The 13,569-nt window shown below is 39.6% G+C and overlaps 2 protein-coding genes across 4 annotated transcripts in view; both read left to right on the forward strand.

Moving 5' to 3' along the window:
• The window catches only part of VPS41 (VPS41 subunit of HOPS complex), a 170,901-nt gene extending 168,084 nt beyond the window's left edge, over positions 1-2,817 (forward strand). For 2 of the 3 annotated variants that reach the window (XM_061585725.1, XM_061585726.1), the window contains exon 29: positions 2,444-2,817. In XM_061585725.1, coding sequence (XP_061441709.1) covers positions 2,444-2,524 — 81 coding nt within the window. In that variant the 3' untranslated portion in view covers positions 2,525-2,817. Of the gene's footprint in view, positions 1-44; positions 103-2,443 lie in introns of all 3 variants that reach the window. The other variant, XM_061585727.1, reaches the window with a different exon arrangement.
• A 154-nt stretch (positions 2,818-2,971) lies between these two features.
• Positions 2,972-13,569, forward strand: part of AMPH (amphiphysin) — a 199,302-nt gene continuing 188,704 nt past the window's right edge. Inside the window, exons 1-2 of the mRNA XM_061585728.1 lie at positions 2,972-3,506; positions 9,401-9,508. The gene's annotated coding sequence lies outside the window, so the exon portion shown is untranslated. The remainder of the gene's footprint in view (positions 3,507-9,400; positions 9,509-13,569) is intronic.

The following is a 13,569-nucleotide window of genomic DNA, read 5'->3' on the forward strand; positions in this document are numbered from 1 at the left end:
TTCCATATGCCTAAGGGATCTTTGCACTTGTATTTCTCAAACAGCAGACAACATACTGCATGACAAACCACTTTCAAAACTGAAGACTGAGTTTCAAAACAAGTATGTTGTAGGACATAAGAGTCTGCAGTTCAAAGAATATTGATATAATACTGTTTTGGTGGCCACCGTACAGCTATCAATGGTTACTAGCCACGATGGCTAGGTTCTACCTTCACTCTCGAGGACCTTGTGCCTCTGAATGCCAGTTACTAAGAATTGAAAATAAGGTTCTTAATTCTACTGAGAGGAAGGGCGGGATTATAAATGAAATAAAATAAATAAATAGAGAATCTAATCAGAGTCCATGCAAAACATGCCAATTCTGGCCTATGCATCACCTTCATGGATGCATCTCCCTGGTTCTATTTACTCAGCAGCAATCCAGTGGAAAAGGAAGGTAAACACAATCTATTACTGAAAACCACAAACTCCAAATTATAACTGAAACAAGTACACCAGCTAATTGAAGGTGTGAAGGTTCACAAAAATTAGATTTTGTAATGAAAAACCACAATACAATCATAAATGATGGAACAAAATAAAGTAACAACTGCTGAACAACTGGTATTGTGGGTTTGATAGGAAACAAAGCAAAGATAATACTTTGGTATTACAGCAAAGAAACTTGGAAAATATTTTAAAGTGAAGTGTTTTTTATATATATATAAATTAAATTATATAAATTAAAACCATAAAAATATGAACTAACAGAATAAATTATATATGTTCCTCTTAACTCCCTCCAGCCCACTACTTGTATATTATTATTCTAAATTTCCTAGAATATTAGAAGAAAGAGTTGCCTATGAGTCGGTAGGCCTGGCAAAGCATGCGAGAGCAGAGCAGGTAGCAGCGAGAAAAGAACAAAAAGTCATCCAAAGACTATCCATCCCCCCCCCAAAAAAGCTTTTTTTCTAAACCGTAAATACATCCTTTTATACCATAAAACTACCTGATTAACAAGAATCACAAGCGGGGAGAGTGTAGTTGCACTCAGGTCCTGCTTGTGGGCTATTCTTTGAGAACAGGGTGCTGGACTAGTTGGGCCTTTGGCCTGATCCAGCTGGTCTTTTCTTACGTTCTCTTGTTCTTAGGATGTAACTATCAGTATAAGAGAGAATGAGAAAAAAATGTCCAGAATCCCACTTTGTTGTTGTTATGAGCCTTTGAGTCGATTATGACTTATGGCAATCCTATGAATCAGCGACCTCCAAGAGCATCTGTCATGAACCCCCTGTTCAGATCTTGTAAGTTCAGGTCTGTGGCTTCCTTTATGGAATCAATCCATCTCTTGTTTGGCCTTCCTCTTTCTCTACTCCCTTCTGTTTTTCCCCAGAATTATTGTCTTTTCTAGTGAATCATGTCTTATCATGATGTGTCCAAAGTATGATAACCTCAATTTCACCATTTTAGCTTCTAGTGACAGTTCTGGTTTAATTTGTTCTAACACCCAATTGTTTGTCTTTTTCGCAGCCCATGGTATCCACAAAGCTTTCCTCCAACACATTTCAAATGATTTTTCTCTTACCCGCTTTTTTCACTGTCCAACTTTCACATCCATACATAGAGATTGGTCTGAATGATCCTGACTTTAGTGTTCAGTAATACATCTTTGCATTTGAGGACCTTTTCTAGTTATGTCATAGCTGCCCTCCCCAGTTCTAGCTGCCTTCTGATTTCTTGACTATTGTCTCCATTTTGGTTAATGATTGTGCCGAGGTATTGATAATCCTTGACAAGTTCAATGTCCTCGTTGTCAACTTAAAAGTTACATAAATCTTCTGTTGGCATTACTTTAGTATTTTTGACATTCAGCTGTAGTCCTTTTTTTGTGCTTTCCTCTTTAACTTTCATCAGCATTCATTGCAAATCATTACTGGCTTCTGCTATTAGTATGGTATGGTCTACCTATCTTAAATTATTGATATTTCTCCCTCCAATTTTCACACCTCCTTCATCTTGGTCCAATCCCGCTTTCTGTATGATATGTTCTGCGTATAGATTAAACAAATAGGGTGATAAAATAAACCCCTGTCTCACACCCCTTCCTATAATCACACACAAGCTCTTGGCACAACTATGTATAACTTTAGATCCTAGCCATAGTATATTTCTGTGGTGGTAGGTGAATGCATTTTAGCACAAATGTGCCCAGAAATGAGAATGAGTGTTCTGATACTCCACTGGTCTAAATTTCTTTGTTATATTTTATTCTTTATTAAACCTTACTATAACATTTGTTCATAAAATTTTGCTTTAAATGTAGTGATCTTTTGTTATGCAAGAATTATGTTCTAATATTTCTTATTTAATTTGTTATCACCTTTTTTTGGCCTTGCATGCATTTGTTGCAAATATGCAGTAGATTTACAAAACAAATACTGTTGTTTTTAATTTCCAGGACTCTTCTATACACTTCTGTAACATCTGCAGTGCTAAACACAGAAGTCCAGGCAGTGCCATCTTGGAGATGAAAAAATAAAGTTATGTGGCATGTTGAGAGCTTATAATTCTCTATATGAGAGTACTTTAATGTGGCTAAGCGGAGTAGTGCTTCATAGTTAGTGCCTGTTACAAACTGTGTGTATATATTATTTAACTTTGGCTGTGGGTATAAGGGGGAATCTTAAATCATCCAGCTCACTGATATTTCCTGTGTGAATATAAACTAATATATCATTACCTGATATACCATTGTGCAGTTCAAATGTGGTCACCTATATGCTTGCTTAACCTGTACTAATTAATGAAAAGTAAACCTAAGTGGGAAATTCATTGAGTTGATATGGTCTGTTTATAAAGGTAAAGCATCTTAGCTGGTTTGAAATCATGTGAGATTGCAGTTTGTTCTTTGTACACAACAACATAAAATATTTTGGGCTCCAAGTTTAAGAACATGTACACACATTAGATGCCTCACTAATGTCTACAATCAATGTCTGTCTTCATTTGTACTTCTACAAAAGTTCATTTGTACTTTTTTCCTTTTATTTTGGGGGTCTCAAAAAGTTGCAGTTTCTCAGATGTGAAACGTAAGAACGTTTTAAAATCTCTGCTGATTCAGACCACGGATCTACCAACTTCAGCATCCTGTTTACACCATTGGCCAACCAGATGCCTCCGGGAAGCGTAAAAAACAAAGCATGAAGGCAGTAGCCCTCCCCTGTCATTTGTTCCTAACATTTGTTATTCAGATGTATATTGCCTCTGTACATTGAGGTTCCACTTATGTCTATCTAGAGCCTATCTGTTAGTCATGATGGCTAATATCTTTTATGAATTTCTGTAAGCCACACAGTTATTAAGCAGCCACCAAGCACTTGCATCACTCCACCTGAAGACAATGACAACCAGCAATCATCACCCAGTGAGCTAGGTGTTTTACAAACAGTCAAAACACACTTGACCTGTGGCTTGGATGCTTCAAAAGATAACACGAGGACATGGAAAACGCAACAATATTGGTAAATATTGGTAAATGAAGCCCACTCTGGACCTAATGGAGTATAACTCTAGACTAGTTGTCAACATCCCTTTCTTGGCAAAGGTGGTGGAGAAGGTGGTTGTGGAGCAGCTGCAGGCATTTCTGGATTAAACTGATTACCTAGATCCACTACAATTTGCGTTCAGACCCGGTTTCAGAGCTGAAACCATTATCATGAGAGATATGGGAATGCAACCCTGTTACTTCTGCTCACTCTCTCAGCTGCTTTTGATACCGTTGATCATGGTATCCTCCTGGACCGACTCAGTGGGATGGGTGTTGGCGATTCCATTCTTACCCGCAGGGTCATGTTCAGAGAGTAGCACAGGGTGAGTACTCCTTGGTCCCCTAGAATTTTTGCTGTGGGGTTCCACAGGGTACTATCCTTTCCCCAGTGCTATTTAACATCTATGTGAAGCCGTTGGAAGAAGTCATTAGCAGTTTAGGATCAAGCCGTCATCAGTATGCTGATGTCACACAGCTCTATTGTTCTATAACATCTAAATCAGGAGGGACCATGGTAGTTCTGGATTGATATCTGAATGCTGTAGTGGACTGGATGAGAGCCAGTAAACTGTGCTTGAATCCTGGGAAGACAGAGGTTCTTTGGGTGGGTGGTTCCCTCCCTATGAAAGAGCAGGTGCATAGCTTGGGCATACTCCAAAATACATCTCTGTCAGTAGAGGCTCAAGTGTCCTCTATGGGTAGGAGTGCCTTTTACCAGTTTTGTATGATTTGCCAACTCTGCCCTTTCCAGGACAGGGATAGCCTCATCACTGTAATCCATGTGTTGATAACCTCAGGTCTAGATTACTGCAATGCGCTCTATGTGGGGCTGCCCTTGGGCCTGGTTCAGAAGCTCCAGCTGGTGCAGAATGTGCCAGCCAGACTCCTGATGAGGACGCATGGCTGACAACATGTGACATCACTGTTAAAACATATGTACTGGCTGCCCATCTACTACTGAGCCAGGTTCAAGGTCCTTGTATTAATTTATAAAGCCTTAAACTTAGGTTCAGGGACCACCTGAACCCTTATATCCCAGCTCAGTCATTGAGATCATCTGCAGGAGTATCACTGGTCATGCCCTGAGTTGGAAAGGCTCATTTGATAACAACGAGAAATTGAGCCTTTAGTGTCATCAGCCCAGTCTTGTGGATTGCTCTGCCCATAGAGATTCCACAGACACCTTCTGTTCGGAATTTTAAATGCCTGCTGAAAACTTTTCTGTGTTGCCAGGCTTATGCAGGCAAATGAGAAGATATATTTCTGCAGTAGTTAATGATTCTGATTTTAATTTTGTATGTAGTTTTATCGTGTAAAGCCGCCTTGAGTTCCAGTTTTGGGAAAAGGGCGGGGTAAAAATAATGATAATAAATAAATAAATAAATAAATATGTTGTAAAGTGGTTTACAACATACACAAATACATGATAAAACCATGAATGTGAATGTGTACTGCTTTCAAGTTGATTCCAACTTATGGCGACCCTATGAAGAGGGTTTTCATGAGGCTGAGAGGCAGTGACTGGCCCAAGGTCACCCAGTGCACTTCATGGCTGTGTGGGGATTCGAACCCTGGTCTCCCAGGTCGTAGTCCAACACCTTGTGTTTTTAGTGTGTCTAGAGATTTGCTGGGAACTGGGAGGCAGGCAGGCAGAGATACTGGCTGTCTGCACCATGGCCTTTGGGGTGCCTCCTGCAACCCAGATGGAAAAGCTGGATATTAGACTGCTGATGCCTTGAATCCCCTCCATCCTTGAGCTCAGGTTGGAATGTGTGTAAATAAATAAACCATATTTCATAAAGACACCGCAGTCTCCACTGACCTTCCCCAAAGGAAACCAAACCCTGGATGAGCGCAGGGACCCCTGAAATCTCACCGCTCGGAGATTGGGGGAGGCACGCAACACTAATCAGAAATCAATTTTGGCATTGTATGTTATTCCAGTAGTTTCTGTATTTGCTTTTTCAGGTTAGACAGCAGCATGCAGCATAATATATTCCAAGGCAGTGGTTTTCAAACAATGAATCCTGAGATTCCTCACAAGCTTATTTGGAAGTTCATCACAAGATTAGTAATGGCAGGCAAGCTTCCTCAGATGACTGTTTGCATTGATCTCCTGCAAAGTGCAAACTTGGAGGTGGGAGGGGGATTGGGCATGTTCTATTCTTTTATTTCAGTTCACCAGCTGGCAATGAGGCCCCAACAGACCTGAAAACAACGAGGATGGTAAGCATCCAAGGATAAGCAGGAGAAAAAGGAGGAGGGAGAGCCCAAGATGCTGGAAAAAAGGAATTATTGAAATGAAAATCCAAATAGGTTTTATTAAAAAGAAAGCCCAACGCGTTTCGGCCACTCGGTGACTTGGCCTTCGTCAGGGGATGAACAGGTCTAGTTTCTGCACTGATTCTGTGCAACTGAATAATGACCTAGTGAACTGGTCCCTCTTGCCAAAGCGCCACCCACTAGTCCTGTCAACTGTGGAGCAAAACAACTCTTATAATTATGGCTGCCTCAGAGAGCTAGTGTGTTTCTTTTCTGACTTAGACTGAAGCCAATTTTATTTTATTTTATTTTTATTTTATTACATTTTTAGACCGCCCTATAGCAACAAGCTCTCAGGGCGGTGTACAAGAGGGTAAAAATATTAAAATACATGTGGGTATGAGTACAATACAATAGAAAACATTTTTAAAAACAAAATTAAGACAAAAAATTAAAATAAATGAAAATTAAATTTAAAATGCCTGGGCAAAGAGGTAGGTCTTTACCTGGCGCCAAAAAGATAACAAAGAAGGCACCAGGTGTATCTCGTCAGGGAGGGCGTTCCATAATTCGGGGGCCACCACTGAGAAGGCCGTAGCTCTAGTTGTTGCTCTCCGGGCCTCCCTATGCTTTGGAACCCGGAGAAGGGCCTTCGACGTCGAGCGCAGTGACCGGGTAGGTACATAGCGGGAGAGGCGTTCCGCCAGGTATTGCGGTCCGATGCTGTTAAGGGCTTTATCAGTAAGCCAATATTAAGCCTGTAGTCCAGTTCACATGTACCTGGCTGTAAACTAACTGAAGTCAGTGGGATTTATTTCTCAGTAGACATGCATAGGACTGGGCTGTACAGTACTAATCCCTCTTGCCACCACTCTTTATTCTACTCAAATTTTGAAACATTCTCCCTGTAGGTAAAATTTATACTCATTCCAGATGAGACTAAAATAATTCTCCCCCTCAGGACCAGTGCATGTTAAATGAGATTTTAAAGGCATGTTGATTATGTAGACTTCAATCTACTTTCCATGGTGATTAGCATGGAGATTTAATATTCATTTGGCAGGTGATCTAAAGTCAAATCTAATTTCAGATGACAGATATAAGAATAAATCCCTAAACTAACTTGGACTAAGAAAAAATATTTTAAAAAATAACCACCCACCCATCACCACCACCACTATCTTCCCAGTAAAATAATAAGCAGGAAATGTGGTTTCTAAGAGTTTTTTTTTTTAAATGAGCAGAAAAAAGTATAGTGACTCTTAGATGGGAAAATGAGGCCACACGAATTATACACCTGCATTTTCTGTATTGACAGAAACTTGAAACGAACTATTGTTCCTTTTTAATTCAAAAAACTTAGAAAGGTAATTTGTGACTTTCTCTGGGAAGTTTTACTCTAATATGAACTGAGAACCATTTCACATATTGTACAGGGGAATCTTCAGCTGGCCATCAAATCAGCCAATCAAAGCTTCTTGATGTATGTGCCTACATGATCCTGCAAATGTGGTCTGTGTGTGGCATTCACATTTTGCATTTTTAGGTGTACACTTAAAATATATAAAGTATACCCCTGACAACATAGTATGTGAATCTTGGTGTCAAATCAGGAAGATTCTGATAGGTGCAAACCTGCTAACTGAAATGAGGGGGATTGTTCATAATGAGAATCCTTGTACAGAAGCTGTCTTGTTAGATGATGATGGTGATGATGATGAATTGCCCACCTTTCACCAGCAAGTCCCAGGGCAGGTTACAGCAGTCTAACATTCAGTATTAAAATCAATTAAAACAAATTACATTCACAAGAATAGGGTAGGTCATGAAACCGTACATCTCAAGTGCCAAAGGCCAGGATAAGGAGGTGCATCTTTAGCGTTCACTGAAAACTACAGCAAAGGTACCAGGCGCACCTCCGTCGGGAGAGAATTCTACAACTTAGGGGCTGCCACAGAAAATGCTCTCTCCCGGGCCACCCCCCCCCAAACTTCTGAGGATGGTGAACTACCAAGAAGGCTCCCTTTACTAATCTAAACACGAGAGGGTCTGTAGGGAAGGAGGTGGTCTCTCAGATATTTGGGGCCTGAATCGTTTAGGGCTTTATACACAAGCATGAGATGGAAATGGACTGCCTTCAACTCGATCTTGATTTATGGCTACCCTATGAATAGGGTTTTCATTGTAAGCGGTATTCAGAGGGGGTTTACCATTGCCTCCCTCTGAGGCTAGTCCTCCCCAGCTGGCTAGGGCCTGCTCAGCTTACCACGCCTGTACAAGCCAGCCCCTTCCTTGTCCGCAACTGCCAGCTGGGGGGCAACTGGGCTCCTTGGGACTCTGCAGCTTGCCCACGGCTGCACAGGTGGCAGGGCACGTAACCCCTGAGCCACTCACTGTGGAGGGGATCTTAAGCTGGCCCTTGACACCCAGGAAACGCGAGCGGGGATTTGAACTCACAGGCTCTGGACTCCCAGCCAGGCTCTCCTCCCCACTGTGCTATACCAACCAGCATAAACACCTTAAATTGGGCCCAGAAACAAACTGGCAACCCAAAGGGTGATATGAGTTCTAAAAGCAACCCCAGCCAGTACTGGCTGCTGTATTTTGGACCAGCTGAAGTTTCTGAGTTGCCTTCAAGGGCAGCCCCATATAGAGCGAGTTATAATAATCCAGTCTGGGAGTTCCCAGAGCATGGAATACTGTAGCCAAATTGTCTCTGTCCAAAAGGGGCTGTAGCTGGTGAACCAGTTGGAGCTGGAAATAGGCACTGCTAGTCACTGTGGCCACTTGGGCCTCAAGTGACAATGTTGGGTCCGGGAGCTCCTTCCAGGGAAGTGCAACCCATCCAGAACAAGATGTCTTCCCAGACTTGAGAAGCTAGAACATATAACCTGTTTTGCAGATTATATGACTTTTCGTTTTGTGCTGTTGAAGTCCTGTACCCCAGTTCACTGAGGAATGTTAATCCAATGAAATAGGCTTCTAGGCATGGATCCTTCTGTGGCTTGGGCCCAATTTATGCAAAGATGTGCTGCTTCAAGTACCCAAGGTTCTGAATTGTGGGCTCTGGCCTGTGTGGTCATGTATTAAATAGATCTATTTGATGAGGAGATCCTTTAGCCAGTACCTTGGATGCTGTCAGTTGCTGCATTCCTTTGTGTGAATTAGGAACCAGATTTGACGTGTTGGTGAGAAATGTAGGCAGAGTGGGACAGCTGAGAAAGATTGGTAAATTAGAAATAATTTGTGATTAAAATGGAGATTTGATCACAAGTACATTTCCTACAAAGTTTCATTAATAGAGTAAATATTCAGAAATGACAGCATGTGCTACATTCTTAATTTATTAATTAAACCTGCCATTCTGTTGCAAGCTGTTAATTGCTGCCAATGCTGGTATAAATCCTTCTGAAATTACAGTCTCTCCATTGCTCGTTGATCTCTACCAAGCACTATGTAACTGAATTCCTGCCACATTGCAAACTGGGGAAATTTTCTGTATGGCCAGGTGATATACTAGCTTGCAGATAGATATAGTTGTCAGCGTATACAGGGCCCTGTTGTTGTAAGATTCAGTTAATGCTCATGTTTACTTTATTTATACAGATGGATTCATAGTCAAGCCAGCCTGGCAGTCGTTGTAGTATGGTTGAAGATATGCCAAATGGAAAGGACAAAAATGGGAGTGAGCAGCAGTTGGATTTACGTGCTTGAGTAAGAATAGTTAAATATTTTAATTAAAACATGTAGTATTTGGCTGGCTGATCCTGCCCCTTTTGGAAGCAGAGTATAGCTGCAAGATAGATAGCTGATAGATAAATGGACTAAAACTTGAGTTGAGTAATCAGCTAGGCACAGATTTTTAATTGGTGAAGTTGTGAGTCAAAAGGCACTTTATTTATCTCAAAGATTTATAAGCCACTCACAGTTACCAAATCCTATTATGGTGCACAGCAATGATAAAAAAAATACAACAAATAAAAACAGATAAAGACAGTTCTCCAAAGAGAGACCCGATTATTCAGTGTTGCTACCATAATAAGGGACAGAAAGAGATAATAAAGTATGTACACTGCTAGAGCACCATATACTCTGATTACTTTCTCTCACTCTGTCTCTCATACACACAGCTTTCACTTTTCGTATTTTGTTATCTCAAAAAAGTACCTATGATGAGGTTGTAGGTTTTTTAAAGTTTGTTTTTCATTTTAGAATGGAAAATATATCCAAGAAAAATATAACATCATCATCAACATCCCCAACCCAATCCAGAGATTATTTCATGAGTAGGCCATGTTCCAGCTTAGTTCTTAAAATAGCATGTGTGTGTCCATTATCCCAGAATGCTTTTCCACAGCAAATCATGCCCAGAATGAGGCTGAAAATTGTATCTTTTTGAGCTGTGTACATAACCAAATGGTACCAAATTTCATTGAAGTTTTCATCATGAGTGTTTTTTTTCATCTGGAGGTTCTTTGTGCTGACAATCTTTCCATCAGGGCTATGTACCACATTTGTTGGTACCCATATTTAAACATATGAGGGGAATCGAGTTTCTAGAATTTGACAATAGTTAATCTGGCTGAGGTAAAGGAAAATTAACTAATTCATTAGTGTAATGATGATTCTTCCCCATCAAAGACAGACAACAGCGCCATCTGGGGGTCTGGGCCAATTTGCTGAGAAGTGATCAAGCTAGCTTCTGCAAAGATTTTTCTCCAGGAACCCTTGATACAAAGCAATACCACCACATATTACAATATGAGCCTAGATCCCCACACCCTCACCAGCAGTATGCAGAAGTTGTGGATGATATACAGCTTAGGGTGAGGGGAGTTTGGTACTACCTGTGCACTGTTTTCAGGGACTGTTCACTTATCCTAGCAGAATTTGATTGAAATAAACCACTAGACCATACATTAATCCATTTAGCTGAATCTATGTCTGCTCCTAGGTTGCTTTCCCAACTTTGTCTAAGTACATCCAGCTCACCCATGTGTGTAGTAAAATTTTATATATGTCAGAAAGTAAGCCTGAATCTGTACAAGACAATTTTGTGAGGTGTCTAGAAGCCTGCTATTTCACTGAGGGAGTTTGAAAAAAGTGTAAAATTTGATGAATTTGAATCCAGTTGTATGTCAAGGTCCCCAATTTATCTACTATTTGTGGGCCATTATTGGACCTGTATTTTGGAAAAAATCACTTACATGAAAATATCTTTTCTTTTTCCAACCTCTATAGTGAGTGATTTTTTTCAGGAGAGTAAATGACAGATGAGAGAGAAAAGGAATAAGGGGGGAAAGGGGGGAGCTAGTTTACCTGTCCATTTTTTCCACACCATGAATGTGTTTCTCAACAATGGACTTTCAATGTTTGTTAATTTCCATTTAGCTAAAAGGAAAGATAGCCCTGCAAAAGCATCCTTCACTGGGAAAGGTTGTTCTGTTCTCCCCCATGATCTTTTTGATATAGTTGGACTATTGCCAAGAGGTCCTATAAATGGGCTGCATCATGGTATAGCTCAGTCCTCCAAATACACGTTCCTTGTATAGAACTTTGCAGCAGAGCCTTGGTCTTCTACCAAGGATAATTTAGTAAGCATATTTTGCCACTTTTTGAGAGTGTCCTCTCTCAGGGCTATTGGAATGACTTGAGGGAAGTACGATAATTTGAGTAGTATCATTTTAATCCTGGTGATTTTGCCTAGCTAAGATAGAAGAAGTTTCTTCCACTCTTCCATTTGGTTTTGATATTCTTGATTAGGGGTTTATAATTTATCATTTCCAATTGGTGTAAATGTTGGGGAATTTCCAATTGGTGTAAATGTTGGGGAATTTTGACTCCAAGATATGTAAACAATTTTTGATAATTACATAGGCCAGATGTTTTCTGGAGTTCAAATTATTGAGAAGAGATATTCAAACATATCATTTCAGATTTCTGAGAACTGACCTGCAAATCTGCAACTGCACCATAATTCTTTATTATTTTCATGGTTATGGGAAGTGTGACAGGGATTTGGAAGCATGAGGGTTATGTTGTCTGCAAAAAAAATTACATGTTTTTGGTTATTAATAATGAGTCCCTTCAAGTCCTCATGACTTCTAAATGCTTCTGCAAAGGTTCCACACCACAGGCAAAAAGTAACGGAGACAGGGCATCCTTGCTTAGTCCCTGCTTCCAAATAGAAGTTGTCCGAATATCTTCCATTTATTCTAAAACCAGCCTGACTGTTTAAGTATAGGCATTTCAAAAGGGAAACAAAGTTGTGTCTATACCCAACTTAGTTAAAACAGAATACAAGAAATACCATTTCAAAAGATCAAATGCTTTGGTGGCATCCAAAGATACCACCACCATGGGAGATTTGATTCAGGAGGCCCAGTGGAGTGCATTAAGAAGATGCCAAATGGGATCCACTGTTGATCATTTTCTAATAAAACCTACTTGATCTATATGGATATTCATAGGGGTTATAACTGCCAAACATTTCAGCCAAAATGTATGGAAATATTTTGGCATCTATATAAATTTATGAAATAGAATGATATGATTCCACTGCCTCTTTACTCTTGTTGGATTTCAGGATGACCACAATTCTGCTCTCTTTCCACAAATCTGATATTTGTTCTCCCTGTTTAATAGCATTGACAAGCTTCAGTATAAATGGAAGTAAGCAATCTTAAAATTTCTTATAAAATCCCACAGTGTATCCACCATGTTCTAGGGCTTTTGCAAGTTTGGGGTGTTTAGTTTTCCCTTGTATTTCTTTTAACATAAATGGGTTGTTTAAGTAGTCTGCATGGTCTTGTGAGAGGGCTTTAACTCCAGTTTTATCCAAATAACATGAAATGTCAGGTTGGTCTGGATTAGATTTATATAAATTAACATAAAATCTTTAAAGTGCTGAATAATCTCTGTAGTTTTATTGGTTTTTCCTATCCCTCCCTTTAATTTTAAGGATGCAATTCTATAAATATGAACCCTCTTTTTTAATTTGTTGGCTAGTAGCTTAGAATGCTTATTATTGAATTCATCATACATCTGATTTGGAAATGGTAAGTTGTTTAGAGTTTTATTAATATCCATGGTATTTAATTCTGCCCTTTTCCTTAAAATAAATCTATGGACTCCATTGCTCCCCATTCTTCTATGTTTTTCTTCCAGGATTCATTAAGAAGTCTATATCTTTCTATTTCTCTGATTTTTCATCCTGCTAGCTTTAGAAATGACTGCTTTAAGAGTATCCCAAACAAATGCAGAGGTGTATTGGCTTCTATCAATGATCAAAGTATTTTGCAAAAGACCCTGATTGTATCCACATAAAAGAAATGAGGGGGGTGTCAGTAGAAAAAATTTAAAGGGTTATTATGGAAGCATGATCTGAACTTAAAAGGGGGGCAGTGTATGATTTTTTAAGGCTTTCTCTAAAGAAGGGGGAAATTAGGACATAATCAGTGTGTGTGTGGGAATCAAATCTGGATAAGTAATATGTAAAGTCCTTATCATTAGCGTGTATGTGTCCCCAAGTATTGAGAAGGATATAACATTCAAATTGTGCATTATTAAATCTCTTGGGTTTTCCCTTATGATTTAATGTAATATCAGCTACCCAGTTGAGATCCCTGCCCAGTATCACCTCTCCATCTTTAAAGTCATGCAATAGCAATAGGGTATTTGTTTAAAAAGTGATTTGATTCTAATTTGGACAATAGACAGAAGATAAAGTTAATGTTACAGTTCCAATTTTCCCCTTCACAAACAGATATTGGACA

This window comes from Rhineura floridana, chromosome 10 (genome assembly GCF_030035675.1).
Source record: "Rhineura floridana isolate rRhiFlo1 chromosome 10, rRhiFlo1.hap2, whole genome shotgun sequence".
Classification (NCBI taxonomy): Eukaryota; Metazoa; Chordata; class Lepidosauria; order Squamata; family Rhineuridae; genus Rhineura; species Rhineura floridana.